The 23,987-nt window shown below is 55.5% G+C and overlaps 1 protein-coding gene across 2 annotated transcripts in view; it reads left to right on the forward strand.

The window, feature by feature from the left end:
• Positions 1-23,987, forward strand: part of TBC1D22A (TBC1 domain family member 22A) — a 257,407-nt gene that overhangs the window by 84,321 nt on the left and 149,099 nt on the right. For both annotated transcript variants that reach the window (XM_061418890.1, XM_061418891.1), the window contains exons 5-7: positions 2,713-2,783; positions 13,667-13,795; positions 17,121-17,183. In XM_061418890.1, coding sequence (XP_061274874.1) covers positions 2,713-2,783; positions 13,667-13,795; positions 17,121-17,183 — 263 coding nt within the window. The remainder of the gene's footprint in view (positions 1-2,712; positions 2,784-13,666; positions 13,796-17,120; positions 17,184-23,987) is intronic.

Consider the following 23,987-nt stretch of genomic DNA (forward strand, 5'->3'; position numbering starts at 1 on the left):
TTTTCCACTTCTTTTTTTGTCAGTAGAGACAAGCTATTGATTTTTTGACTCTTGTATCTGCCCGTCTTGCTGAACTCAGAACCTGGGGTCCTCCATGTCTCTGGGTGCTGTGTGCCTGTCTGCTGGCTTCATCCTCAGGCTGGTGGTGGGGTGGGGGGCTGCCGGCCCCCAGCTTGACATCTGGCACCACCAGCATTCAGAGGAAGCAGAGATCCAGAGATCAGAGATCTAGCAGATCCCCAGAGAGCCAGGAGAACTGTCCTCAGGCGCCCCCACTCCTCTGCGCTCTCTTCCCAAGGTTCAGATGGGGTCCCAGGCCCATGGCCAGATTGGCTGCTGGTGAGGGCGTGGCTTTGCCCCCATGCCAACCAGCCCAGCCTGAGTGTAGAGCAGGTGGGTGGGTTCGTGCCCCAACCTGCTGGGGGGGGGGGGGGGCTGTGTGTGTGTGCCTCCATGCCAACCAGCCCAGCCTGAATGTACAGCAGGCCGGTGGGTTCCTGCCCCTGACCTGCTGGGGTGAGTGTGTGTGTGTGTGTGTGTGGTCACTTTGCACAGTCAGGATTCTGCTGGAAAGGTGGAAGGTGCAGATGGCCCTGACCGGCTGGGTGTGTGTGTGGTGGTGGGGGGAGGGGGGCGTCACTTTGCACAGTCAGAATTCTGTTGGAAATGTGGAAGGGGCAGATGGGCCTGGGTTGAAAGTCCACACCTGACCCCTGTCAGAGTGGCCCTGGGACTTCTCCCACCCACATCCTGACACCTGGATCAGGTTGGAAGATCTCCTGGTGTGCAGCGGCCTTTTCATTCCTGCAGTCTTACTGATCTTGGACCTTCAGTGGTGTTTCAGTCTGCTGAGGTTTGATTTTGGACCCTTCTGTCTGCGAGATCTGTCTGCGAGATCTGTCTGCGAGATCTGTCTGCATTAGCAGAAGCCTTCTTAGTAATGGGAGTCCACGGTGGGGAAGGACTCAGGGACATGAAGGCCCCTTGGTTTGCGTGCCACCACGGCCGAGTCCCCTCACCTCTCTGAGCCTGTTCCTCCATCACTCAGTAGGACTGTGGCCCCAACTAACTCAAGCTGCCTGGAGGACCTCATACCCGAAAGCTCCCTTTCAGCACCAGAGTCAGAACCGTGTCTCACTGTGTTGACTGAAGCTACCGTCTTGCGAGGGTCCTTCATGAGGAGAGAGGTTCAGAGGACATCAGTGGTGGAGATTTCTCTAGGCTTTCTTCATAAACAATCCTCAGAAAGCGGGCCCATGCAGCCACTGAGGCCCCAGGAACGTGATTGGTAAACATCGCATTATTGGTGTTCGGATATTAGGTTCCTGCTTTTCATAATATCCTCAGGGAACTGGGGAAGATTTGATATTTTCTGAGATTGCCGTGAAACGCAAGTTATTGCTGGTGCCGTCGCCCAATTATTCTGTACTTATTTTACTTAGACTTTAGTAATTGGAAAGAGATTAGATGTCAGGACTTTGTATTTTGTTGATTCTATTACCAGAGTTCTTCTCTTTAATCATTTCCTTTATTCCTAGTATTAATCATTAGCTCTGAGCTGTTAAGGGAAGAACCTAACTTAAAGGAAAGAAATAATTACTTCCGTTTCTGTAGGTCTGACTGTTAGGTACCTACAGATTGAAATGTGTTCTCTGGCCATTCGGGGCCTGTGATGGAGGCACTCGAGGAGACCCCGAAGGTCGGAAAGAACCCGGGGCCCTGACTTACCTGCTTCCCCAGGCTGCGCCCTGACCTGCTCTTGTCCAGGCGCCTCTGTCCATGCCAGCCCCGCCCTCTGTGACCACCGCCCAGCCTGGGGTGTTTGTCGGGGCAGCTGTGGCTTGCACTGTTGACACTTGATTGTCCCCAGGGTGTGATGTGGCCACATCCTTAATCAGTGCTGTGTAGACACAAGCTTATCTCCACGAACTGATGTCTTTCAAAACCCCTACTGACACAGAGAACAGATGTAGAACCTGGGCTGGGGAGGAAGGAGTGGGTGGGACGAATAGAAGGCGGGACGTGGAGGCGTGTACACTACCTCCTTAAAGTCGGTGACCCGTGGGGGTTTGCCGTGCGACTCGGGACTCACACCGGAGCTCTGTAACCACCTTGAGGAGTCAGATGGGGTGGGAGGTGGGAGGGAGGTTCAAGATGGGGGGGGACACACACGTATACCTCTGGCTGACTCGTGTTGATGCATGGCAGAGACCAGCACAGTGTCGTGAAGCAACTATCCTTCAATTATAAAGATAAATCTATTAAAAAAAGTCTGTCCTGAGAAGCACACCTCATGTAGGTCTTCTTAAAGAGTAAGTGGTGAGAGTGACAAGGGATGAAGGAACGGTGTGAGCTGGGGGCGGGGGGAGAGAGGGAGGGGAGTGGGTGTGTGGGGAGGCAGGAGGCTGGGGGAAGCGTGTCCTCTGCCCCTGGCCTGTCCCTGTGGCTCCAGGGACGCTCGGGCCGTGTAGAGCAAGTGTGTGCTAAGATCTAAAGGCAAACAGGTCACGTTTAGCTTGGTTTGAATAGAGTGGTAACTTCTCCAGTGTGTTGAAAACAATCAGTATCTGAAATTGTTCTCATTTAGGTTCATTATGGTTTCATTTATGGGGCTCCTTGCCCCCCGAGGAACTGGGGGAGGATGTCACCTGAGGGGGGAAGCTTTGCCTGCCATCCGTAACCCCCTTCTTCCCGTCTCTCTTGTGTTAACAGAGGAGCTCAGGAAGCTGAGCTGGTCCGGGATCCCCAAGCCCGTCCGTGCCATCACGTGGAAGCTGCTCTCAGTAAGTTGCCCCCCTCTGTGCCCCCACCCTGCACACCCTGCCCAGGCACCGTTCTCCCACGAGGACAGGCTCTCCCGGCCCGGGCGGGCTTTGAGCCCCACGCGTGTCCCAGCTCCACCTCGCAGATCCGGCTTTGGCTGGGGCTGTGATGGCATTCCCCACCCTTAGCTCAGTTTCAGGCTTGGTTTGCCAAGACTGGGAGAAAATGAGGGTAAATCATAACGTCTGTGTTCTTTTTCTCTGATCTTATTATTTTTAAAGTCTTTGTGGTGTTTCCAAACCTGTGTTACAAAACGGTTCCAGCATAGAAGATTCTTTCAGCTCTGAGGACTCAAACAGGGAAATCTTTTAAAAAGCATTAGTGGTGATGGTGTTACACCAGTGTGTGTTTGTGTGACAGAGGCTGGGCTGTGGCTCCCTCACACCCAGTGTGGAGCAACACATTCTGGGGGCTTGGGGAGAAGGTGGGAGCTGGTTCTCGCCCTGAGTCAATGTCAGAAGTGAGCTTGGCCCTGCTGAACATCTTGGAGTCGTTTCTAGACAGCTTTCTTCCCATTTCCTTTTTTTTTTTTCTTCCTTGTTATTTTGGGAACTAAGTCAATAGAGACCCCTAAGAGTTTACCCTAAATTGGGTTGGACTTTCAGTATTAAAAGAGTCTTTCATGCTAATGAGCTTTAATAAATTTGCAGCTTAGTACCTCGTAATCCTGCATGCAGATGCAGCTCCGAACAGTGAATATTTATTGATCAAATATTCTCTTGCAATTAAAATTAGACCCACTGCAATTGCTAATGTTTTTGTTCGGTGTTTTTTTATTTTAAGCGTTTGTATCTGGTTTTCCCAACATTCTCTAAGAGAGGCTACAGGCTTTCCAGGCCGCATTTTAGGAAGTTCGCATTTAGGAAGACTTTCCGGGTCTCTGTGGAGGTTTTGCATTTGTGAAGGGTGTGCTCCTCCTGGTGGAAAGCCCTCTGTGAATTACGTTGTCCCGGCCTCTTCCTTTAGCTCCCCGCCTCTGCAGGTCATGGTTAGACACCCTCACACGCTGCCCAGTGACTGCCTTGGAGGAAGAGCCGCCTGGGGTCAGTGGGCAGAGGGGCAGGGGCGATGTGAGATTGGCTTGGCTCGGCCGGTCTGAAGCGGGGTGGGACGGTGGGGAGGGTCTGTGACCAGCGGCGCTGGGATGCAGGAGACAGAGTCTGGCCTTCTTGACGTTTGTTCACGTCACCACTGCCGGTTACAGGGGCCCTTGTCCAGAGGTGGAGGGGAGCCGGACTCCAGTGCACCACAGTGGGGGCCTTGGGTTGGTCAGGGGTGCAGCGGGATGTGATCGGGGACCACAGACTGTGGTGTGTGTGGGCTGCAGGCGGCCCCAAAGGGTGAGAGGAGGGTGACAGTGTCTTGGGCACGTGTCTGGGGTCTTCGCCCCCTGGGTGAAAGCGGAGGCGGGCTGGGGTGGAGGAAAAGGGCAGAGGTGACTAGGGCAGCTCTCACTGTCTTCGACTTGCGTTGACAGATGAGTTAAAAAGGCGTTGGGGACAGTGAGCCGAGCCCGTCCCTCCGAAGGTGGGCCACCAGCGGGACGGCGTCCCACAGCTTCTTGGAGAAGGTGGGGTGCTTCTGGCCGTCTCTAAGGGCGTGTCGGGGTTTCCCGGGTGAGCGACACGGGAGGTCACATGGCCTGGGGAGGCAGAGAACCAGCACCGCTGGGATGGGCGGGATGGAAGGGGAGGAGGGTCCCAGGCCACTGAGGAGAAAGCCAGGGTGGGTGCTTGGGGACGGTGCTCACTGACTACTCAGGCCTGTGTGGGTCAGCAGGGGTGTCACCCCCACCTGACGGGCTCCCGCCTGCACACGCTGTGGCCTCAGGGAGTGGGGAGGGGATCTGGGTGTCCGGGGCAGGGAACCCATGCAGTTAAGGGGTGCTGGTCAGACATGGGCTTGGGCAGGCAGGGGGAAGTCTTGACTGTGGGGCCCTTCCTCTCCCGTCCTGTGAACCACACCCGGAGCTCGTGAGCCTCTGTGCTCGTCCTGGGGTGCCCCCGGCACGGTCAGCCTCAGGGCGTGTTCTCTGATGGGAGACTTGGAGAGCACAGTGAACCCTGTTAATCACTCGGCCCAGATTCAGCAGGTGTTTCTTGAGCATCTGTCCTGGGCTGGGCCCTTTACAAGTGTGAGGCCCACGAGTGTCCTGGAGGAAGCACCCGGGGGCTCTTGGGGCTGGGCCGGGGGTGGAGCAGCGGTCACCCAGTCAGGACTAGCTCTCAGTCATTCTCTGAGGGCCTCACGCTCCTGTGTCCTGGGGAGTTCTTGCGAATGCTGACATGTGGGCCCATGGAGCAGATCCCAGGGTGGACTGCAGTCCCAGGGTGTGCACCGACTCCAGGTTCCACCGAGCACCTGGCCCAGGCTGGGGGGAGGGGCAGGGGCGGGCATGGCAGGGGTGTGTGGGCCTCGGGCCTCCTCTCTCCCTGCAGCTTTCCATTCTGGGTCCACACCTGTGTTACCCGGGGGGCTTGGGAATTGCTGCCATCTGGATTCCCCAGGGGTGCTCTTGCGGGTCCAGGGTGGGGGGCGCCGCTCTAGGACACTCCGGCCCCCTGAGGGACAACGCAGGGCACCCCCGAGCTTGCTGGGAGATGAGGCGTCGAGGGCAGCACCCCTGGGCGGAGCGCTGCGGGGGCGCGGCTGGGCCTGACTCACCTGCAGCTGAGGGGCGGCTGTCGGTAAGAGTTTATGCTCTGCCTCATTTAGGGAGACCACCGGCTTACCTGATGTTTCAGGGTCTGCCGTTAACACTGTCCTGGTGGCGTGTGGACGAGCACTTTCTTAACGGATGAGTAGGAGATGCCGCTTTAATGAAGAAAGATGGGAAGCCGGGCTCTGGTCACTCAGGAGAGCTAACCCGTACTCCAGAGCTCACCGGTAAACCGCTTCTGACGCCATCTAACGCTGAAATTCCATGCAAGTGGTGCAGAAACTTTTAAAAACCAATGCTGTAGACACTGCTTTCCTTCAAATAGATAGCCAACAGGGACCTGCTGCATGGCACAGGGAACCCTGCTCAATATTCTGTAATAACCTAAATGGGAAAAGAGCTTGCAACAAGAACGGGGGATTGTACGTGTGTAACTGAAGCACTTTGCTGTAAAACCGGAAACTAACTCAATGTTGTTAATTAACTATACTCCAACATGAAACAAAAATTTAAAAATTTAATGCTCTAGAAAATTACATTTTTGGCTCTTTTAAAAAAGCATTTCAGAAATATCCAACAAAAACTAAGCACTTGCCATCCGTGGCAGTCGGTAGGGTGGTTGGAAACGACGAGTGAGGCTCTTACGCCGTCTTTCCTTCTGTCCGTTCATCGAGGTGAGTTTGCACGTGAACCCGGCGGGAGGGAGCGACTTGATGTTTGTGTCAGCGGGACAATTCTGATATAAGTATATGCGTGCATTGTTTTACATTTATGATTAGTGTTTTTATAGCATGCTAATACAGCAATTAAGTTTTCTGTAGTTCTGTCATTTAAAATTCATTGCATACTTGAATATATTTCATTTGCATAATTTCCAGTCTTGCTTAATTATCTGGAGGCCTCAACTTGCATGTGTGTGTTTTCCTTCAGGAAGGGGAGCGTCAGGAGGCTGTGGGCTTGCTCATTGCCCGCATCCCCACTTCGATGCCCTTGCCTTTCAGAAGTTCTGTCTCGGTTCTTCAGTTAACATTTGAGGGTGGCGAGACTTTCTGGGCCCTCGTTCCCGTTCGGTTAGAGTCCACCGGTGGCACTGCAGGTGGTCTGTGTCAGGTTGTCCCTTCCGGCCGCAGCCGGCGCCCCCCCGGCGGCCCCAGTGCCCTGACCCGGCCGCTGCACGCGTGTCCACCCTCCTCCCGTGCCAGGCCGTCTCGAGCTTGCCCAGGGCTCCCCGCGGCTGTCACCTGTGCGAGGGCGTCTGTCCTCTGTCTCTCCACCTCCATCCGCTCCTCCACCTCCAGACCCAGCCCAGAGGAGGGTGCCAGCCCATCCCTGTTGCTGGTGTTTAGTCCCGCAGTCGTGTCCGACTCTGCAACCCCATGGGCTGTAGCCTGCCGGCTCCTCTGTCTGTGGGATTCTCCAGGCAAGAACACTGGGGTGGGTTGCCATGTCCTCCTCCAGGGGATTTTCCCAAGGGATCAAACTCACGTCTCCTGCATTGGCAGATATATTCTTTACCACTGAGCCCCCTACTTCTCATGCATTAGTTCAGACACAACCTCCTAGCCTCCTGGGTGGGGACCCTTCTTGGGGTGTGGCAGTGTCATCCCAGATCTGTTGACCTCATGCCTTCATCCGCCAAGTATCTGCGGAGTATCTGCTGTGCCAAAAGGTACCCTGAGCCCCAGGGATGTCTGTGAACAGAGGGGTGAGGATTCCTGCGTGCTGGAGCTGGCATGCCAGTGAGAGGAGATAGCGGTAAATGCAGTGACTAAAGTTCACAGCATCTTAGAAGGGCTGATGTTACAGAACAAAACGGGAGTGAAGTAGGAGGGGCCCCCAGGGCCGGGCTGGTGGCTGGGGCGGTGACCTGGGAGCCAGAACTTGAGGAGGGAGGGACGGGGCCTTGCAGGGTCTCGGTCCCACCCAGATTCACGGGCTCCTTGGAGAGGGCGGTGCCGACTCCAGCAGGGCAGACCAGGCAGCCCCGCTGAGGAGCCGCTTGCTCTCTGAGGAGGAGGAGGTGGACGCAGTGCCTGGACGTGTCCCTCGGCCCCGGGGCCGGGAGGAGGGTGGGCGCTGGGCAGGCGCTCCTGTGGAACGGCTGTGGCGCCCGCTCCTGGAGCCCAGACCCCAGAGGCTGGGAGCCGGCCTGGCAGAGGCGGAGGCGGTGGCTTCATCGGGCGGCACCGCCTCTTGTGGGCGCTGCAGCTGTCTGGCTCTCCCCACGTTGCTGGGAGATTTCTCCTATGATGAGGGTGCGTGGCTGTGTTCCTGAAAAGGTTCCCTGCAGGCTGGACGTGGCCTGTGAGTGGTGGTCTGCCGGCCCACGATGCAGGGGATGGGACCCAAGGTGGAGGGAGCCGTGAGCTCAGAGGGGCCTTGAGTCTTGGGGGGTGCCAGGCGGGGGAAGGGAGAGCATCCCAGGCTGAGAGGTGGGAAGGGCCAGGCTGGGCGGGAGCAGGCGGTGCCTGGTGGTCTGGTTGGGCGTTTCCCCGGGGGAGGCCTGTCTGGCGGGGCGGGGTTGTGGGGGGCGGGGTTGCTGGGGCGAGGCGGTGCCTGGGCCCCCAGCAGCTCCGGTGGTGGGGGTGGTCAGAGGGGCGGGGCTCGGGTGGGCGGGCTTTGCCTTCCGCCCTCCACCCGGCCTGTGTGCAGCAGGACCCCGCGGGGAGCTGTCCCTCCCTTCCTTACCCGGGACTGTGGCAGTTTCAGGATAAAGGAAAAGAAGTAAACGCAGCCCCTGGTCTCTGTCCAGGAGGCGACGGGCTTGGCGTGGCTGTCAAGGCCCACCTGGGCCTGGTGGATGCCTGGGCTCCCACATGGATTCTCGGAAGCTGTGACTTCACGCCCCGCCAGGGCGGGCTGGGGTCCGGGTGGGAGGAGGGCTCTGGGTGGTTTCGGTGATGCTGGCCGAAGGGGGCGGGGTCTGAGCCGCTCAGGTGGGCGCTTTACCGGCTGGTGTGAAGGCGCTGGAGGCCTCTTCAGTCCACACTGGGGGCTGGTGGTGGTTTTTGTTGGTGGTGTAAGTGTGCGGAGCGGTCTGCTCTTTGGGATACAAGAGCCTCATTTGACCAGAAAAATGGAGGTGGGTGGGACCAGGGGCCGCTCGCTGCTGACTCGCAGGGATCTGTCAGCTGGACCCGCTGCTGCGCTGGGAACAGCAGGGCCCCTTTCCGACGGGTTGTAATTAATTGAAGTCATTTTAGGGCGGCTGTTCTTCGGGGAGCGCCTCCTCGCTGCTAGAGAAGGCGGAGGGCGGGTGACACCTGTGACAAGCCTGCTGGGGTGTAAATTGCTACACCTCCTGGCAGGTTCACTTGGAAAAAAAGCATCAAGAGCCTTAAGTATATCCCAAGTCCCAGTGAGCTGACAGCACGCTTATAGACATTTTACTCTGGGAAAAATCAGACGATGCTCAGGACCACGTATTTTAGAGCACTGGACAGTTGAAAATATTCAGAACATTCAGAAATCCAGGAAAGGTTAAACGGAAATATGTAATAAAGACTTTCACGTGGTGGAAGGCCACGTGGCCTTGGGGACCAGCGCTCACAGAGCAGGGGTTGTTAAGCTTTTTCTGTAAAGGGCTGGTTACCGAGTATCTGAGCATGTGTTTCAGTGGGTCACACGGTCACTTTCCGACTCCTCAGCTCTGCCTTAGTCGTGTGCAGACAGCCACACCCATGGGCAGACAGGTGTGGCCTTGTGCCCCTGGTGTCCTGGTTACGGAAATGGGTGGTGGGCTGGCATTCGCTGAGCCCCGCAGGAGAACAGAACGTTATGCCAGTGGGAGCCCAGGTTCACGATTTTATGTCCAGGTACGTAAGGGCTCAGAGGTTAAAGCGTTTGCCTGCAATGCGGGAGACCTGGGTTTGATTCCTTGGTCGGGAAGATCCCCTGGAGAAGGAAATGGCAACCCACTCCAGTATTCTTGCTTGGAGAATCCCATGGACGGAGGAGACTGGTGGGCTACAGTCTATGGGGTCGCAAAGAGTCGCACACGACTGAGCGACTTCACTCACTCACTTCACTCATGTAAGCACAGAATGTTGGAGAGGAAGTTTCCTTAAACAGGCCATGGAAAGGACTAGTCATTAAAAGTAAATTGGGCTTCGTTCAGGTTAGGAGCTTCTGTTCGTCAGAAGACATCATTAATGGGCGAGAAGCCACAGGTGGGAGGAGGCGATGTTTCTGCAGGCCTGCCGTGCAGATGGCGCAGCAGGCGCCTGCGAAGCAGGAGGGGCGGACCACCAAACAGGAGGGGAGGGCTGCTCACGGGCGAGGATGCGCACGGCCTCCTGCAGGCCCCTGGAGAGGCCCTGAGGCCTGCGAGCTGATGGATACCTCCGTGAGCCCGTCAGCACGGCCGCAAGGAAAAGGTGGTAGTGCCCGGCATTGGAAAGAAGGGAGGCCAGCGGGTGCTCTCATGCACGTCCCCCGGGAGTGTAGTCACTTGGGAAATTCTTCAGCAAAACCTGTCAACGGTACGCCCACCTTTGCTCCCCGGTGTCTACTTAACAAAACGGATGTCGCGTGCTGTAAAAGGCAGGCATGAGAACGTTTATCGCAGAAACCTGGTCACTACCCAAATGTTTGTCAACAGAACGGATTTTGCAATGGAGGTGTTATGCAACAGTGAAAATTAACTACTGTTTTGTGTTACAGAGCAAATGAATTTTTCAAATGTAACACTGAGTTTAAGCAATGAGGCAAAAGAGAAAATAAACAGATTCCATGAGTATAAAGTTCAGAAACCTGATAGGCAAAACCTGGCATGTGTGAGGCGTCAGGGGGAACCTCCAATGGCAGGTCAGGAGCGAGGGTCAGTGGCTGGGAGGCCCCAGCCTGCCCTGAGGTGTGTTCATTTTGTGATCATTCACACACATATTTGGGCAACGTGTGCACACACATGGTCTATTTCAATACATGTTTATTAAAAAGCTTAAATGATGTGATCCAAATGTGTTAAATGTGCACGAGTGTGTAGTTTATAATATAGAACAGATGCTCACTGATGCCCAAAGGTGGGTAAAGGGGATGTGCATGCTCACACAGCTGAGAAGGGGTGGCTGGACTTAGGCTGGCTTCATCCTCGAGGCTGAGCACAGCTGCCCTCACGTCGGCTCTTTATGGTGGGTCTGTGGCTCATGGTTCTCCCTCAGGGTCACAGGATGGCTGCCACAGCTCCAGACTCTGCACGTTCTTTTTGATTCACAAGCAGCAGCAGAGTGCGCCCTGTACCTGGCTTTCGTGCCTGCTTCTGGTTCCCCCTTTTCCCCCGAGCCTGTTAGTCACTGGGGCTGGTGGGATGGTGGGGCATATCGGCCCATCAAGACTTGTCCTGAAGGAAGGGGATTGCTCACCCTGAAGGAGGAGCCTCAGATTGGTACCCAGAGGCTCTCTAGGATGCAGTTTGACAAAGGATGCACAGGTGTTTAACAGTGAACACGATGACGTCCACTGTGGGCTGGAAACGCTCTAAACGGCGGACAGCACTGCTGCTGTGTTTGTTCGTTTGTCCACTCTCAGGTGGAATGACTCACTGACAGTTTAGGTGCCTGCCGGGTGCTGCTGGTGGGCTGTGTGAGTGGGCCCCGCTTGGGCCAGGCCCACCCTCCTGAGGAAGTGACCAGTCAAGAGATGCCCGAAGGGTGAGGAGGGACGCACCGGGATGAGCTTTAGAATGTCCAGGGAAAAAGCAAGGAGAAAATCCTTCTTATGCAGGACACAAGAACCGCTAAATACAAGTATAACAGGAAAACCGTCCTTTGGACTTGATGAACATTTAAAACGCTATTGTTTAAGACATTAAAAATGCAAGCCACAGGCTAGGAAAATATCATCAGAGTGCATATATTTGACAAAAAGACTTGGATCTTGAATGTATCCAGCACTCATAAAACTCAGTAAGAAAACAAGCAACTGGTTAAAAAAAAAACGGGCAAAGGATTTGAACAGATGCTTCATCAAAGAAAAGTGGCAGAGGGGTCTGTGAAAAGACGTTCAGCATCGTGAATCATTTGGGAAACGAAGTAAAAGCCCTTGACAAGGACTGATGTTGAGAGATGGACAACACTCGAAGGTTCTCAGACCTTGTTAGTTGGTGTGGAAAACCGTATGATCCTTCTGGGAAAAGGTCTGGCAGTTGCTGAGAAAATTAAGCATACACCTCCTTTATGACCCAGTTACCCAGGAGAAATCAAGTGTATATCGTAAAAGCCTGCTACAAGAATATCTATAACAGTCATTATTTAAAATAACCCCAAACTAGAAACAACTCAGATGATCAGCAAAGAGTGAGGGGCTTCACAAACTGGTTTAACCATACCCTGGAAATTCTGCTCAGGGAGAAAGGCTGGGAGGGGGGGGGGTCACTGCCGGTTTCAGAAAGAGTCTCCGGGAAATTCTCAGGGAGAAAGGGTGGGGGGGGGGGGTCACTGCTGGTTTCAGAAAGAGTCTCCGGAGATGGCGGTCTGTCACGAAGCGTTGGTCTCTCTCCTTCTGGCTTCACGTTCAGCACGATAATCTCGAGTTGCACCCGTGTTGCGCAGGGGGCATTCCTCCATTCCTTTTTATGGCCGAGTAATACTCCATCTCTCTCTCTCTCTCACACACACACACACACACACATCTTCTTTGTCTGCTCACCTGCTGAAGTCTGAAATATGACACAATGAACTCATCCACAAGACAGAAACAGGCCCACAGACAGGGAGGTCAGACTCGTGGCTGCTGGGGGGATGGGGTTGGGAGGACTGGGAGTTCGGGGTTGGTAGATGCAACCACTTCATTTAGAGTGGATAAACGACAGAGTCCTGCTGTGGCGCACGGGAAACTGTGTCCCATCTCCTGGGATAAACCGGAATGGGAATGAATATAAAGGAAGAACGTGTGTGTGTGTGTGCGCACAGATGAGCCACACCGCTGTGCAGAGGCGGGCACCACGTTGTAAGTCAGGCAGAGCGAGCACACCTGGGCGAGGGCAGCCTTGCTCCCAGGCTCCGGCCCCCGCGATGCCATTTCTGTGCGGTTCTGGGGTGGCGGCTGAGATGTGTGGGGCAGAGGGAGTGACTCCCCGCTCCTCCTGGCCGAGGGGGCACCGGGACGGACTCGGGGTGACAGTGCTCTGGTCTTCACGGGCAGTCGCCACACAGCTGTGCACCTTGTCACCTGTCACGGAGCCGCTTGCGTGAAGCAGGACCTTCTGTTCCGGGCGTGATGCGGTAGTAGTGTTGACTGAGACGTGGAAAGTGGGAGGCAGCTGTCTGGGCTCTTTGTGGCTGCCCTTCGCTGCCTGACCCTCGCAGAGTCTGGACCGGGACTGCGGCTGCCAAGATCCAGGAGTCTTTGGAGAGAGGGGAAAATGCACACGTGTGCAGACCCAGGCACAGGCACACACATGTCTGTGTGTGCCTGTGTGTGTGTCATGGACGCATGTGTAAGCACACACGTGTGCAGCTGTAGGGCCTGCAGACGCCTGACCTCTCTGTGCCGTATGAGGCATGTCCAGACGGGGTTTCGGCTCTTGGTCCTGCTGTGGGAGCTCGGTGGATGCCAGCCCACTGCTGGGCGCCCGCCCCTCTGTGCGGCCGAGGGTGAAGGTCCTTCAGCCCCGGGGAGGCTGCAGTGCCGAGCCCGGACCCCTGGGGAGGACGGGCGGGGCTGCGGCTCCCGAGGGCTCAGCTCGCTGCCTTTCTTTTCTGTCCCTCTTCTTGAGACTCGTTTGTCCTCCGCTCTGTACCGCATTTCAGAGCACCAAGCTCATTTTGAGATGTGAGCCTTTTGGGAATTCCCTGGTCCAGTCGCTAAGACTCTGTGCTTCCAATGCAGGGGGCACGGGTTTCATCCCTGATCGGGAAACTATCAATAAGATCCCAAATGCTGTGCAGCGTGGTCAGAAAAAACAGAATGAAATTTTAAAGAAAAGATGTGAGCCTTTTGATTAAAGACTTATAGAAATTCCATGAGTCGTTGCTGCTCAGTTGCTAAGTCGTGTCCGACTCTTTGTGACCCCATGGACTGCAGCACGCCAGACTCCCCTGTCTTCCACTGTCTTCCGGAGTTTGCACAAATTCATGTCCATTCGGTTGGTGCTGCCATCCATGAGTTACCATTAACCATACATACTTACGCATTCCACGAGTTACTATTAAGCGTATATTCTTTTCGTGTTTTTTTCTCACACAGGGTTACCTTCCTGCCAATGTAGACCGAAGACCAGCCACTCTCCAAAGAAAACAGAAAGAATATTTTGCTTTTATTGATCACTATTACGATTCCAGAAATGATGAGGTTCACCAGGACACCTATAGACAGGTGGGAGCACGTCTTCTTTCTTCTCGTTACTCGGAATTCTTTCACTTGGGAACGTCTCTCTTGTTGATGGAAGTGCTTTACCTGGAAGGCCCCTGATTGGGTCACAGATCTTCATTTTCTAGCAAATAAATAAATGTGAAACCTGATAATGGTGAATTTCCCCTAATAGTAGCACCTTGGGCATCTCCAGTTCCTCCTACAGGGCTGGGAAGGTACTTTCATTGGAGCCACAGAACAGAGAGCCTGGAGCCCTGGGTGGAGGGTGTCTTGTGGCTCAGGGGCGTCTGACGTGAAGGTTGGAGGTAGACATCCCCTGGGTCAGGTAGGAGGAGTGAGTCCCCTGGGCCCCGGGCGCTGTCCTCTGCTGCCATTGTGGGCGTGGTTTACGCTGAGGAGAGCCGTGCTGCTCAGCTCGGCTGTGGAGGGACGCACTTCAGTCCATAGTGGAGGTGTAGCCAGCTTATCATTTGGCTATTTAGTTTAATACAGAATGGGTATAATTATGGCCTCTTGAATAGTCTGTTGACAGACGGTGTGCATAATGGGAAAAATACTTAAAATTGATTTACGGTTCACCGTGCATCCAGAATTTGCTGTGGGAATTGCTGGAGGCCTCCCTAATTCTCCTTGTGTTTGTACCGTGTGAGAACTCAGAACGGGCTGTGCGCCGTTAAACAGGAAGGTGGTTAGGACTTGGCAGCCCTGCCCCGCGTGCTGAGCTGAGCGTCTGACTCTCCCGAGGCGTTCAGCGGGAGTGTTATCCCTGACACACCCGGCCTCTGGGTGCAGGAGCGTCGCTGAATTTTCCGCCCAGACGCGGACACTCAGGTCTGCTTGTCAGGGTGGCGCAGTACCGCCAAGAGGTCCGGGGACGGGCCTTCCCCTGCTGGATCACCACGGTCCTTTAAGTTGGGTTCCTGGACAGCACCTTCCCCACAGGGGAGCCTGGCAGCCCTGGAGGAAGAGTGACTCGTGCTGGGGGTAGGGAGGGGGCAGGGACCCCTTCTCACCCTCCGCGGTGGGCTCTTCTCGGCCTCTGGCCCCTGCCGCCCCCACTGGGACTCGTTCTCTGGCTACAACTCCGGCGGCTCCCAGGCCCCAGGTGTGCCACCTGTCGCTCCGGGAAACCCGAGTTCTGAGGCAGCGGGCGTGTGGGTCGGGTCAGGGCAGTGCCGGCTCACCTGCCTGTTTTCCCCTTTGCGGGTTGCGTGAGTGGGCACATTCTTTACTGTTCTGCCTGTGTTTTTTGTCCGCAGGACGACACTGGCATCCATCTGCGGGATCTACCGGGCTGCGTTCTGTTATGAGTTTCTCACGGGAAAGTTAATTACAGACGGGTCGCATGCGTCTTTACTCAGTAGTCACTGTGATAGTAATAAAAAGCTCGCCTGTTGCTGGAGCCCCCGAATGTTTCTGCATTCGTGTCAGTATGACCGAGCACAGGCTTAGCCGCTGGGCCTGCCTGCCCTGGGCCGAGTGCTCCTGCCTCTTGGAGGTGGACCCTGGGCTGTCCTGCAGGGCCGTTTCAGGCACTCTGTTGGGTCATGATGGAGCCGGCCCGGGGCTGGGGCTTGGGCACCCTGGTCTCCTCTCCCTGCTGCCCACTCTCGGGGATTGACCCATGAACTGACCTCGGCCGCCCGTCTGCCTGAGAGGTGTGGCCTGGCCCCCGCACAGCCCTGGGTGGCCAGGACCCCGTCTGCTCCCGCCCCTCTTGCCTTCTGTTCTCTAGGTTTCTGTGGGTGAAGCTGTCACATCCAAAGCACAGACAGTTGGTCCCAGCTCACCCGGTGTGTCGTCCCCGCCCTGCGGGTTCTGTGGACGTCGTGGCTGCCCCAGCCGGCCCAGTCCTGTGTGTGGGGGCGAGGTGTGCTGAGCTGGTGCTGGGGTGCACTGCCCTGCCCCCCAGCCAGCACGTGGCAGGCAGCTCCTCTGGTCCCTGGCGTGCCCCCGTGGCTCTGATGGCGTGGAGTCAGTGCTCTGAGGTGGCCCTGGAGGACACCCTGGTCACAGGGTGAGGTCTGGAGGGTTCTGGTCTCCTGCCCGTGGCCAGCTGCAGGGCTCTGGCCCCAGCAGACTGTAGTCCTTGTCCTCGGGGTCTCCTTCCCAAACGGGGGATGCCTGCGCGTCTCGGCGTTTAGATCCCTCCCTGCGTTGCTCAGCGGGTCTGAGTCAGGTCGTTTCTTGTCTTCCTCTGATGCTGTCTCCTCTCCAACTTCCCTTCTCTCTCTCTCCCACTGCCTCATAGTCCACGCTCCCTGAACTCTGCCGGCCCCTGGCCCTGGCCCAGTTCTCTCCCTGGGCAGTCTCACTGCCTCCCTTGGGACCACCGATGGGCAGCGCATTCCCGGGTTCTCACCCGAGGGGAGAGTTCAGGGCGGGCCCCATGAGTGGGAGCAGCTCCCCCGAGTCAGAGCCGTGCAGCTCCGGGGCCATGCATCCCCCGGCAGCTCTGAGCGGTGGGGTGGGGCTCTGATGGGCAAGGATGCAGAGCCCGCTGGGGTGGCCACGGCCACGGTGCTGGCGAGGCGGTGAGGAGACCCAGGCCCTGTGGGTCTCAGGACCCTCGTGGTCAGGGGCGAGGAGGGGGGTGGACCTGCTCACAGCCCCCTCCCCACGGCATCACCACGTGCCGCCTTCTCTTGGCCCGTGCGGCCGTGTGCCTGGGTGAGTGGGGATGGTGGTAGCGTTGGCTGCAGTGGGGTGTTCACACGGGGTGCTGGGGGCTGGCCGGATGCCGGCTCAAGCGCTGAGCAGGCTTCCTGGAGTTGGAGGTGCCGCTGCGTGGTGGGTGCGCTCTGTGACAACGCTCCTGTGAGCCGGTGGTCGGGTGGGGCCCGCTGTTCCTCGCAGTTCCTCCCAGGGCTTTTTGAAACGCTGCCTCTGAACAGTGCCCTGGATTCCCCCAAGGACTGTGCACAGCGCAGAAAAATGTGTCCCAGGTTCCAAGAAGAAGCTGTCACAGCCAAAAACTTGTATGCTATTGATGTACTCAAATTGCTGCCCGTGTCAGAGGCTGGAAATCAATGCTTACTAATTGCTATGGATCCTGTTACTAAGTAGCTGAGGGCCTGCTCTGTTTCTAGCTGGCCAGTTGCCGTTACCGGGTGGGAAGCGTGGAGCAAGGCTGTCATGCCGGGACGGGGCGGGGGGCCGGGCAGATGGAACCTGCCCCCTCTCCACAGGAGAATGCCCGGCCCGGAGAGAGCTGGCAAGACCCCGGGCACACACGCTGCCGTTTCTCAGTGTCTCTGTTTCAATCGTCATGCCTGCCGCGACGTCTGTCAGCTTTTAACATCTGTGTGTCTTTCTCCTCTGTCTCCAGATCCACATAGACATCCCTCGGATGAGTCCCGAAGCGTTGATACTTCAGCCCAAAGTGACAGAGGTAAGAGCCGGGACCCGGACGTCCTGTGGAGGGAGCCCCACGCCCGCTGTCCCAGCGGCTTTACCCGCGGTGGGGGCCGGGGTGGCCCCTGGGGCAGAGTTGCTGACACAAGTGCCCACTGTCCTTTTTCATTGTGCAAACGTCGGTGTGTACAGAGGAGCACAGGTGGAGCGCGTGTGTGTCTGTGATTTACACGCGTGGGCCCCCCACCCAGCATAGGACTGAGAGCCCTACCCAAGTGTGGCTGGTCATGTGGAGGCTGCCTGCCACTCTCAGCCGCCTCCCGACCCTCCCCAGGAGATGCCCGCTCTCCTCACCTGTGTCTCCCTCCCTTTCCTCACGCCTTTGATACATGTCACGTGACACCCGGGGAGCTGTGGTCTGGAGCCGGATCATTCCTCTGTCTGAGTGGTCGGGTCTCTGCAGCCTGACTTTCTTCACCTACGTTATTTTCTCGGGTTTAGCCAATCTGTGTGTCCAGTTGCTACTCAGATATTCCACACTTTCTCTTGCCTTTTCCCTGTTGGGGGGCATTTGGGTGGTTTCCAGGTTTTGCTGTTGGACAGTGTTGCCTGGGACCTTCACCTACAGTTCCACAGGTGCCCACTGGCAGGATTTCTCAGTATCATTTATGAAGAAGGCTGAGTGCCGAAGAATTGATGCTTTTGAACTGTGGTGTTGGAGAAGACTCTTCAGAGTCCCTTGGACTGCAAGGAGATCCAACTGGTCCATTCTGAAGGAGATCAGCCCTGGGATTTCTTTGGAAGGAATGATGCTAAAGCTGAAACTCCAGTACTTTGGCCACCTCATGCGAAGAGTTGACTCATTGGAAAAGACTCTGATGCTGGGAGGGATTGGAGGCAGGAGGAGAAGGGGACGACAGAGAATGAGATGGCTGGATGGTATCACTGACTCGATGGATGTAAGTCTCAGTGAACTCCGGGAGTTGGTGATGGACAGGGAGGCCTGGCGTGCTGCAATTCATGGGGTCGCAAAGAGTTGGACACGACGAGCGACTGATCTGATCTCATCTGATCTGAAGGTGATGACTCAACAGACATGAGTTTCAATGAACTCCGGGGCATGATAAAGGACAGGGGAACCTGGCGGGCTGCAGCTCATGGGGTCACAAGGACTTAGCAACTTAACAACAGCAAGGTGTTGCAAGGTTGGGTGTCAGCCTGTTTAACGTTCAGGATGACGTTGGGATGGTCTCCTGAGGGTTGCCCCGCGTCAGCTCTCTCCGGCAGAGGACCAGCCGTCTGGCGCTCACGGCCCTGCCGGCTCTGGGTGCTGCCAGGCTCTCACGGTCTGTCTCTGTGGTGGCAGTGCTCACGTCCGTGTCTCTGATCACCCGTGGAGTGAGCGCGTCTTCCTGCATTTGTGTGCTTCTGTGTCCCCTTCTGGGGAATGCCTGTTTCTGTCTTTGCCTGACTTCTTGTGGGTGGTTGGTCTGATTGTTTGTTGCCTGTTGCTCTTTGGGGATTCTGCCTCTTTGCCATTGATGGGGGCAGATCCCTCCTCCCACTCTGTGGCTTGTCTCTGACACTTTCTTCTTGGTGGCTGCCGTGGCTCCCGTCTCTTCAGCGAGGGCAGCTTCCTGAGGAGACACCCCGAGGCCGTGCTTCCTCCCTCATTCTCCCTTCCAGGTTCTGAAGTGTCACGGCTCACCCCTGCCTTAGCTCGCCGGTGTCCAGTGGCCGTGTGTGCTCTGAGGCGGGAGTCCACCGTCACTTCCTCCCGTGGTGACCGCTCTGGCTTTTCTGCCCACGTTTGCAGGCTCCCTTCTGTTCACGTCTTTTTCACGTTTGCGGAGATCTGATCTCTGTGTTGGCTTCCCTGGTGGCTCAGTGGTAAAGAATCCGCCTGCAATGTAGGAGACTCTGGAGATGCAGATTCGATCTCTGGGTCGGGAAGATCCCCTGGAGGCGGGCACGGCAGCCCACTGCAGTATGCTTGCCCACCAGGGACAGAGGAGCCCGGCGGGTCCGTAGTGTCACAGAGTCTGTCACGACTGAAGCGAGTGACACGCACAGACGCGCGCAGCCTCTGTTCTGCCCCAGCGCTCAGCTCACCTTTCCTGCAGATCACGCGCGCCTGATTCATTCGGCGTCACCAGAAGGCTCAGTGTCTGGTGGGGAGTATACATGACGCCCCCCTCCACTTTCAAAACCCATCAGGTCATCTTAGGGCTTTCCTCCTCCCTGTAAGTGGGGAGCCCATGGAAGTCCCAGAATCAGATGGCCAGGGTTGTCTTTCTCTTTTCAAAGTGAAGTACAGTCGACGTACAGTATGTGTATTGCGGGTGTGCAGTACACTGGCTCACACTCCACTTACAGTTATCATAGAACATCGACGGCGTTCCCCGTGTTGCTCAGTAGATCCTGACGGCTTGTGTGCACCTCCGATCTGTGCCCGTGCAGCCCGCCCGCCCCCGCTCTGCCCACTGGTAGCCCCTGGTAGCTCTCTGTGTCTGTGAGTCTGCTTCTCTCTGTCGCGTTCACTATTGTGTTGCGTTTTTTAGATTCCGCTCTTGTTTATTCCTAAGGTCTGTTTGATTTGTGATCAGAATTGCACAGAATCTACAGATCAATTCGGGAGAACTGACGTGTCTATGAAATTCAGTCTTCATCTTCATGAGCATGCTAATTCCGCATTTTCTTAGACCATTCTTTAATGCCTTTCAATGAAGCTTTAGAAATTGCTCCGTAAAAGGTCCCGTGTATGTTTTATTCGATTTACTCTTCGTTGTCATATTGTTTGTTGCTATTATAAATGGCATCTCTTTAAAACTGAATTTTCTTATTGTTTTAAATATTTGTTTTTCGTCTTGATTGCTCTAGTAAATGCAGTTCTAAATTTTGATATCTCTTGCTGTGCAGTAAGTTTGTTTAAAAAAAAAAACCACACGATTATTAAAGCCAAAGTGTTTTTAGATTACAAAACACAAAAGGAGAAAATTAGTTTCCCACAGAAGTAGTCATTTTGAGGTACTTCTCTTTGATTGTCCTTTTCAATAACTGTGCTTATTGCATCTGGAAAATGAGAGATCACATATTATAACCTCGTTTTAAGGTATTTTTTAAAATGGAAAATGGAGTCTGCCATGCGGCCTTTAGTTTATCTTCACCGTTATGTTTTTCCTGCCACTTGAGGCACTCTGCGTAGAGCTGAGCTTGTGGGCTCCCAGTTTCAGAGGCGGGAGCCAGGCCCTGCCGGCCGGTGTCGGCTGGCGTCAGGTGTGACAAGCTGGGACCTCGATCCCCGTGGAAGCCCCTGGGCCTTGGCATTGGGCCACTCGGCCCCTCCCTCAGCTCCCACAGGTTCCTCCTGGAGCTGCACACCTTCCCAGGGCCCGGCTCGGGGGGAACTGCCTGTGGGGGAACCAGGTGACGGAAGCAAGGGGCTTTAGGAAAAGTCTAGAAGCGCTGGTCTCAGGGAGAGGCAGGGAGAGTCAGGTTCTGGTTTGCGGCATTGCAGGGGTTAGACTTGGACGCACCGCAGCTGATCCATGCCGGTGCTGGCTGGGCCCGTTACGACGTACATTTGCCCTAAACCATCATGTGTAAATCTAGGAAGACTACCAGGCGTGAGGCGCGGGGCGGCAGGGTAAGCGTGTGTTTGTACACTTTATGAGATGCTGCCAAGCCCTTTCCCCAGGTGGCCGTGCCGGCTCACCATATGTGAGAGGCCCAGTTCCTCCAGGTCCGTGTCATACATGGGATTGCCAATCTGTTTAATTTTCACTGTTTTAAAAAACAGCTGTGTGGTGGCATCTTACGGGGTTACAATTTGCATTTCCCTGTTGACTACGGACGTTGAGCATCTTTTCATCTCCTGATTTGTCACGCTCAGATCTTCTTTGGTGAAATGTCTGTTCCGTTTTTTTGCTCACTGTTTAATTGCTTTTGAAACCTTTAGCCTGCCTGTTCCCTGGCCTCCTCTCGGCCTTCCGAGTCAGACTCCTGGGGTGGACCCTGGAAGTCCCTGCTGGCAGGAAGCACAGATGGAGGCGGAGGCTGTGGACGGAGGCCGGGTCTCTGTAGGACCTCCTGAGGTGACGTCCCCAGGGACCTGGGACCCGGGGCTCGGCTGCCTCCCTGCCTGTGCCCTGCCCTTCCGCCTTGACCCGTCTGATCAGGCCTTCTGTCTGTGGGTTTCCTGTGTCTGCTTGGCGCAGGGCAGCTGGGCACGAGCACTCATCACGTGACGCTGTCTGGGGTCCTCCCTTCCTCACCCGTGACCTCAGGCGTCTGCTTCCTCTGGGCCTTCCAGAGATGGAGCCTTGTCGGAGACGCCCCGCCCCACTTTGGTTCACACTTTGATCCTCTTGGTGCTTATTGTCTGATTGTCTCCTCGTGGATGAGGTCTCACTCTGCCTGCACGTCACCTCCCCGGGAGCAGGGCCGGCGCCCGAGTGCCTGGAGCCTCACGGGACTTGGGAGATTTTGTTGAAGTGAGTCGTTAATCACTAAAGCTGAAGCTCCAATACTTTGGTCACCTGATGCAAAGAACTGACTCATTTGAAAAGACCCTGATGCTGGGAAAGATTGAAGGCGGGAGAAGAGGGGACAACAGAGGATGAGATGGTTGGATGGCATCACTGACTTGATGGACGTGAGTGAGTAAACTCTGGGAGTTGGTGATGGAGAGGGAGGCCTGGCGTGCTGCGGTCCATGGGGTCGCAAAGACTCAGACACGACTGAGCGACTGAACTGAACTGAACTGAGTAATCTTTTTATCCAACGTTGTTATTTGAAAGTAAAGTTCATAACTTTTTGGCCCTTGCTCTTTTGATCTTCTATTTGTGGAAGTAACCTCAGCCTCTTACTTGGAAAATGCGAACTCTTACCCGAGGCCCTCTGGCTCGTGGGCTGGTGCAGGGAGCTCAGGGAAGGAGCTTCCTTCAGATCTCAGAGCTGGGCCTTGTCACGAGATAAGGTCATCAACTTGCGAGTCCCTTCTCCTCCGTAATTATTATATTATCTGCCCTCTGGCTTTCTGCTTCTTAGAGCAGTTTCACGAATTAGGGAAATAGGATGCTTTTTCCAGTTAGCCACGGAGAAGTGACGTCTTGTCACATTTAATCAGACAGAGGACAAAGAACGTGCAGGCCTTCAGGACCCCGTTATCCACGCATGGTCCTTCTGCTTGGGGTGATGAGTTCTCTGTGGCCCGAAGCATGGTCGTTTTCTGGGAGGCATGTATCCGTGGAGCACAGATGTGTTCATCCTCGACTTGTCCGCTGACTGTGAGCTTTCTGCAGACAGGCTTCCTGACTGGAGTGTCTGTGTGGAGGGGCATGGGCCCAGCTGGCGTCCGGGGCTGAGGCGGCCAGGGAGAAGCCCGCTTCCCGAGGAGCAGGCATTGGCTGTGTCCCGAGGGTCTGGCCTAGACTGAAGAGGGTTGGGGCATTTGCACAGGGGCGCTACCTCCGTGCCTGGGGGTCTCCTCCTGGCCTGCTCTGCTCACCATTCCCCCACCTCCTCGAGCTTGCCAGCACCCCCTCCTGCCCTGGCTGACCCTACGGCGCCCACATGATTCCCACGGTCTGCTCGCGTCTCTGTCCCCTTGGATGCAGCTCTCGAGGGGGGCAGCCCCCACTTTTGTCTTTGTACTGCTGGTGCCTGATGCACACTGGGGTCTCAGACCGGCGTGTCTGAGCATCTTGCTGGGATTCTGGCCACGGCCGAGGCCCTGGCTGTCTCTTCTCACGCTGCAGGCTGTCACGGCCAGGGCCCGGGTCTTTCTTCTCCTGTGTCCCCCCGGCCCCTCCAGTGGGGCTGGCTCGTGGTAAACAGCTGACAGGTGCTGGTGGGCTGCATGCATTAAACACGCGCTCCTCCTGGGGTGGGCGTTCTGGAGGGTCCTTCCGTGGGAGACGCGGTGCTGGTCGGGTCTCAGGCTGGGGAGCTGTGGACGTTAAGTGCTCCTGAGCCTGCGTCTTCGTAGTTATTGCTCTCTCCATGCCGTCTCATAATTCATCTTTGTTTTACCCTTTGGAGGTGGCGGGGGATTGCATTTGTAAGAGCCTGTTATTTAGTCGCTCAGTTGTGACCCCAACTCTTTGTGACCCCACGGGCTGTCGCCCACCAGGCTCCTCCATCCATGGGATTTCCCAGGCAAGAATACTGGAGTGGGTTGCCATTTCTTTCTCCAGGGGATCTTCCTGATCTAGGAATTGAACTCATTGTCTTCTGCATTGCCAGGTGGATTCTTTACCACTGAGCCACCTGAGAAACCTCTTTGTGAGAGCCTGAGAGATATGTATTCATTATATAATCAGTTCATTAAACTCTTCTGGTATGTATTTCAAGGATCTAATCCATAGATCTTTCCCTTTTTTCCCTTTCTGGCTTTATGGTAAAACAAATCAGAGCAGAAAGGTTTCCATAACATACCTGTCCAATGTAAAGAAAAAATTAAAAATTACTTCCACATGTTCACTGTCATGAAAGCTGAGTGATAAAGAATTGATGTCTTTGAACTGTGGTGTTGGAGAAGACTCTCGAGAGTCCCTTGGACTGCAAGGAGATCCAACCAGTCCATCCTTAAGGAGATCAGTCCTGGGTGTTCATTGGAAGGACTGATGCTAAAGTTGAAACTCCAATACTTTGGCCACCTGATGCGAAGAACTGACTCATTTGAAAAGACCCTGATGCTGGGAAAGATTGAAGGCAGGAGGAAAAGGGGACGACAGAGTATGAGATGTTTGGATGCATCAGCGACGCAATGGACATGAGTTTGAGCAGGCTTCGGGAGTTGGTGGATAGGGAGGCCTGGCGTGCTGTGGTCCATGGGGTC

This window comes from Bos javanicus, chromosome 5, assembly GCF_032452875.1.
Source record: "Bos javanicus breed banteng chromosome 5, ARS-OSU_banteng_1.0, whole genome shotgun sequence".
Classification (NCBI taxonomy): domain Eukaryota; kingdom Metazoa; phylum Chordata; class Mammalia; order Artiodactyla; family Bovidae; genus Bos; species Bos javanicus.